We start from the raw sequence: 6,483 nt of genomic DNA, 5'->3' as shown, positions 1-6,483 counted from the left end.
CTATGAGTCGGAACCGTCTCCACAGCACATAACAGCAACAACAACAACATAATAATGGTTCTCTTTCCTAACACCTTTCATTTTCTAGTGTACAGGATACAATGGTTGTTGTTAAGTGCCACCGAGTCAGTTCTGACTCATAGCAACACTGTATAAAGTTTCCAAAGTGCTGCTGGTGGGTTTGAACTGCCAACCTTGTGGTTAGCAGGGCAGTGCTTATCCTATAGCACCACACCACAACTCCACAGGGTACAATTAGTTCTAAATGATCTTATTCAGTGTCTGTTTCCTATTTGTGCACATAAAATATGTACCTTATCGCCCCATTTAAGTGTTTCTCATGGGTGGAAAACCAAATATCTCAACTGAAATAACATTAAAGGAAAAGAAATCACAGAGATAAGGTAATTAAAACACCATACCTTATGGAACACAAAATAAGTTTTAGAATTCATTAATTCCTTAAAATTTATGCTAATTTCCAAATCAAGAGATAAAGGAATATGGCAATATTTATGTACATAAAACAGAAATATTTTCAGAATAAGTAAAATAGAAAATGAAACAAAACTACTCATCAAAGAAATGGCTCCTTTCAAATTGCGTTCCTTATTTTAATAGAGCAAAATGGTGTACATATAGTAAGAAATGTATAAACTGTTGTTTAGGTGGTAGAGTTGGATATGCCTCATCCCCATGCACAATAAAACATACAGTGCTAGGACCTGCGCAGTCCTCACAATTGTTGTTATGTTTAAGCCTGTTGTGGCTGCCACTGTGTCAATCCATCTCCTTGGGTGTCTTCCTCTTTGTCAACGACCCCCCACTTTACCAAACATGCTGTCTTTCTCCAGGGACTGGTCCCTCCTGACATGTCCAAAGTATGAGAGACAAGGTCTGGCCATCCTCGTTTCTATGAGGCACTCAGGCTATATTTCTTCCAACACAAATTTGTTTACTCTTCTAGATTTCCATGGTACTTTCAACATTCTTCTCCAACACCTTAATTCAAATACATCAATACTTCCAGTGGTCTTCCATATTCACTGTCCAACTTTCACATGTATATGAGGTGACTGTAAATAGCATGGCTGTGTCAGGCACCCTTTAATCCTCAGAATGACATCTTTGCTTTAACACTTTAAAGAGGTCTTTTGCAGCAGATTTGCCTAATACAATACATTGTTTGATTTCTTGACTGCTGCTTCCATGAGAGTTAATTGTGAATCCAAGCAAAATGAAGTCTTTGACAACTTTAATCTTTTCTCCATTTATCATGATGCTATTTATTGTTTCAATTGTGAGGATTTTTATTTTCTTTACATTGAGGTGCAATCCATACTAAACGTTACAGGCTTTGATGTTCATCAGTAAGTATTTCAAATCCTCTTCACTTCCAGCAAGCAAGATGTTGTCATCTGCATATTTCAGGTTGTTAATGAGTCTTCCACCATTCCTGATGCCATGTTTTTTCATATAAATCAGTTTCTGGGATTATTTGCTCAGCATACAAAGTGAATAAATATGGTGGAAGGAGACAACCCTGGCGCATACCCTTCCTGATTGAAAACCATTCCATATCCCCTTGTTCTGTTTAAATGACTGCCTCTTGGTCTATGTACAGGTTCCTCATGAGTACAACTGAAGTGTATAAATTAGATAAATACCAATGATCTCATAAATGTGTTAATGTTGTCATTGTCTTTATTAATGTCCTTGAGTTGATTCCAATTCATAGTGACCTCTGTACAGGGTTTCCAAGGAGCAGCTTCTGGGTTTGAACTATCAACCCTGTGGTTCACAGTCCAGGACTGATCCCATAGCATCACACCAGGAGCCGAAGTATATGAATAATTAATCTAAAAAAGAACCTAACATCAATAAATGAAATGTAAAAGTATTATTACTATAAGTTTCTACTGAGAATATACATTATATCCTATGATAGGTAGTAACAGATTACTTGTGTGGCACTGTAGGATCAACACTGGACTGCAAACCAAAGGTTGGACATTCAAACCCACCAGCTACTCTGCAGAAGCCCTATGCCAGGTCACTATGAGTCAGAAACAACACTTAATAACACCAATATGCATTAATAAAATGCACAATTTTAAGAAATCAACTAAGTCAATGATTATCTCATGCAATGAGTCAAAATAACAAAACATATAGTACAAAATTCAAAAATAGATAAGTAAACCTGTCTCAATATCAATATTCAGATAATATATTGTTTTCAAACAAAACCCTAAGATATCTTTAAAACTTGTATTAGAAATAGTAAAAGAAGCAAAGATACAAGTCAAATCAACATATAAAAAATATGCAACATACAAAATATAATGTATATGAAGTGTGCAACATACAATTAGAGCTCTATATATTTGCACTAAATAATTAGAAAATGAAATTTTAAATAATTAGATTTCAATAGTATTGAAAATCATAAAAATAAATTTAACGAACGATTTGTAAGACTTTACTGAATAACTACCTAACATTGAAAGGGTAAAAAGAAAACCCAACTAAATGGTGCCATAAACCAGGTTCATGAATTAGACGACTCAATGTTATTATGATGCCAAATCTCAATTTCCATTGATTCAGTACACTCCCAATCAAAATCCAAGCAGGCTTTTTTTAAAGAAACCAATAAGCAAATTCTAAAATGTATATGGAAATGCAAACAACATATGATTTTAACTGCTGGTGTGGTGCTGTGGGTTAATGCGCCAGACTGCAAAGCCATTTGAACTGCAAGATTGGCAGTTCAAGCTCACCAGCTGCTCCTCGGAAACCCTATACAGGATCGCTATGGGTCGGAATCGACTTGAAGGCACTTAACAAAAATGTAAGTATAGGAATCAAGTTAGTACGGAGATGATGCAAAAACAGATCAATAGAACCAAACAGAGAGCCCGGATACAGAAGACATTCATACAATTAATTCACTTTTTCATAGGCACCCAAACTACTCAGCAGAAAATGAAACTCTTTCAAAAAAGATTTCAATTTGTGTTCCATCAATTCCTGGAGCCTTCTTCTTTGCCAATGCCTTCAATGCACCTTAGACTTCTTCCTTCAGTACCATTGGTTCTTGATCACATGCTAGCTCTTGAAATGGCTGAACATCACCCATTTCTTTTTGATACAGTGACTGTGTATCCCTTTCATCTTGTTTTGATGCTTTCTACATCATTCACTATTTTGCCAATGTAATCCTTCAATATTTCAAGTAGAGGCATGCGTTTTCTTCTTCAGTTCTTTATACTTGAGAAACAATCTATGATGATTACAGGGTGCAAGAGGGGAAGACGATTTATGAGTTACAGGGCAGGCAATATACAACAAGAGGGAGGTTAACAAAGGAAGAATGAGTGGTGGAATATACAGGGAGGAATGCAATAGTTAAAGTGAATACTGCTAACTGTTGGTACATGGAGAGGATTGAAACCATGTAGTGAGGGAAAGGCTATGGTTTGCTGAATGTAAAAAAAAACTTACTGATGAAGATCAAAAAACACAACAACCTTTGGTATGGGTTGCACCTCAATGTAAAGAAAACAAAATTCTTCACCACTGGACCAATAAAAAACATCCCTATAAATGGAGAAACAACTGAAGCTGTCAAAGACTTCATTTTGCTCGGGTCGACCATCAACTCATGGAAGCAGCAGTCAAGAAATCAAACGATGTGTTGCATTAGGCAAATCTGCTACACAAGATCTCTTTAAAGTATTCAAGAGCAAAGATGTTCGTTTGAGGACTAAGGTGTACCTGGGCCAAGCCATGGTATTTTCAATAGCCTCATATGCATGTTAAAGTTGGATAATGAATAAGGAAGCCCAAAAAAGAATGGATGCATTTGAGTTATGGTACTGGAGGAGAATATTGAAAATCTTCATCACTGATCTAATAAATGGCATCATGATAAATGGCGAAAAGATTTAAGTTGTCAAAGACTTCATTTTTCCTGTATCTACTATAAACCTTCATGGAAGAAACAGTCATAGAATTAACTGACATACTGACTAAGCAAATCTGCTGCACAAGACTTCTTTGAAATATTCAAGAGCAAAGATGTTAGTTTGAGGACTAAGGTGCCCCTGACCCAAGTCATAGTATTTTCAATAGCCTCATAGGCATGCACAAGTTGGACAGTGAATAAGGAAGACCCCACGAAAAAATTTATGCAATTGAGTTATGGTTTTGGAAGAATATTTAAAGTACAATGGACTGATAAATAAATACATTTGTGTTAGAAGAAGTACACCCAGAATGGCAAGACTTAGAAGCCAGGATGGCAAGACTCCATCTCTCATACTTCAGACCTATCATCAAGAGAAACCAGTCCCTGGAGAAGGACATCATGCTTGGAAAAGTGGAGTGTCAGCAAAAGGAGGAAGGCCCCCAGTGAGATAGGACTGCACAGTGGCAGCAGCAATAGGTGGAATTATAACAACTGTTAGGATTATGCAGGACTAGGCAGTACTTCACTCTGTTGTGTATACAGCCACCATGACTCAGAACTGACTTAACGGTACCTAACAACAACAAAAAGGTAAACATGTGGACTTCATTATTACCTAACTTTATATTTATAGAGAGAATTATAAAATTCCATACCTAGATAACAAAATCAGGTTTTAATGTGCCACCCAATTAAAGCCACGTACCATACAGAACTATCTAAGCAGAGAAAAAGAACTGATCGTCCTAAAATGCTGTTTTCATCCTAATGATAAAAAACCTTCAATAACATCTGAATGGCTACCTTTATTGAGCTTCTCAATACCATGTCCTCTCATTCTATTCAACTCCATTTTCTACCTTTGCTAAAAATGTGCAATTTTCTCCACATTGGTCTTTGTGTACAACCAGGAACAGATGAGTGATACCACAATCTATGAGACTAAACCTTTAGAGCCTTTGCAACTTCTGCTCTCACCATCTTGAAACGCTTCCATTATCATGTGAAAAAGTCCAGCCTAGTCTACTGGCGGATGAGAGGCCATATACAGAAGAACAGAGGCAGCCTAGCCAACAGTCTGCGCCACTGCCAAATATATATGAATAAGGCCACACTGGACCATACAGTTCCTAAAGAAGGTTTCATGGATGACTGATCCCAGATGATATGAACTGAACTGCCAGTTAAACAGTCAAAATTGTAAAATCAACATGAACTAAGTGATTATCACTTAAAGTCATTAGATTCAAAACAGTTTGCTACGAAGCTAAAAATACTTGATATAGCATACCTTCTTGTTCTGCTTTTAGACCTAGACCTCTGAACTCTGTAGGATTTCCCTCGACCCCTTGAACGACTTTGACTTCGTTTTCTTCTTGAGCCATAAGAAGAGCTACTACTTGATCTATGCCTGCGTCTGTAATAAAAATAAATCAAATATTATTGTTATGAATAATTTTAATTATGGACCCCCCCAAAAAAAATTTCTTCTATATTCTATAGGATCATTTTATTTTTATTATGTATAGAAGGTTACTAGAGATCATTTCTTTCCTTCCTTGAAACAAATAAAAACAAATGAAAATACTGCTACTACTGAACAGTCAGTTGAATGATTCATAATTAAATAGGATTCACTAGTAATTAAGACAGTATAGATTTTAACTAGCATAGAATCCTTTCAATTTTATCAAATATTATATGAGAAATAAATCAATTTATATCTAAAAAGAATAAACAAAAGTGAAGATACTAAACACATGGGCTCAGTGTTGTGTGTCACCAAGTCAATTTCAAATCAAGACAACCCTATATGACACAGATGAATTGTCCCCATAGAACTTTCTAGACTATCACTTTTATGGAAGCAGATTGTCAAGTCTTCTCTTCTGTGGAATTCTTATGTATTTTCAGGAACATAAAACTTTTTGAAAAATATTAAATGTTTAACTTTTACCCAACAAAATTAAAAGTACAAAAATATATAAAATATTAAGTATCATATAAATTAAAATGATGAAAATCACCTTCTGTCATAAGAATGTGAACGAGACTGAAGATCTCTAGACCAAGATCTTGACTTTGATCTTGATTTCCTTCCACCTTTCTTTCGATATGTTCTACTGTCTGAAGAACTACTTGAAGATGATCGTCTCCGGTGTTTCTTTTTTCTCTTACTTCTACTTTCTTCTTCAGTATCTGATGAACGGCGTCCCATTTCTATAAGCTTAAATTCAAAGAAAATTATTCTAACATAATAGTACAATGGTAAAGTTTAATATATTAACCTTTTCAAAAATTTGTAGTTAAAGGACAAGGTCAGTTTAAACTGCAAGGTCCAGGGCTCAAACTCACCAGTCAGCTCATTGAAAATGCTATACAGGGTCGCTAGTAGTTTAAACTTCAAGGTCCAGGGCTCAAACTCACCAGTCAGCTCATCGAAAATGTTATACAGGGTCACTAGTAGTTGAAACTGACACAAAGGCACTCAATAACAATAGCACATTTTT

At 35.7% G+C, this 6,483-nt stretch overlaps 1 protein-coding gene across 1 annotated transcript in view; it reads right to left on the bottom strand.

Moving 5' to 3' along the window:
* The window catches only part of RSRC1 (arginine/serine-rich coiled-coil 1), a 534,244-nt gene that overhangs the window by 485,507 nt on the left and 42,254 nt on the right, over positions 1-6,483 (bottom strand). Inside the window, exons 2-3 of the mRNA XM_006861773.1 lie at positions 6,001-6,193; positions 5,265-5,390 (exon numbers count right to left, since the gene is read on the bottom strand). Of these exons, the coding sequence (XP_006861835.1) occupies positions 5,265-5,390; positions 6,001-6,191 (317 nt within the window). The 5' untranslated portion in view covers positions 6,192-6,193. The remainder of the gene's footprint in view (positions 1-5,264; positions 5,391-6,000; positions 6,194-6,483) is intronic.

Source organism: Chrysochloris asiatica, unplaced genomic scaffold (assembly GCF_000296735.1).
Source record: "Chrysochloris asiatica unplaced genomic scaffold, ChrAsi1.0 scaffold00043, whole genome shotgun sequence".
In the NCBI taxonomy this organism is placed as follows: domain Eukaryota; kingdom Metazoa; phylum Chordata; class Mammalia; order Afrosoricida; family Chrysochloridae; genus Chrysochloris; species Chrysochloris asiatica.
Note: the sequence above shows the minus strand (reverse complement) of the source record. Positions and strands in the feature narration are given on the sequence as shown.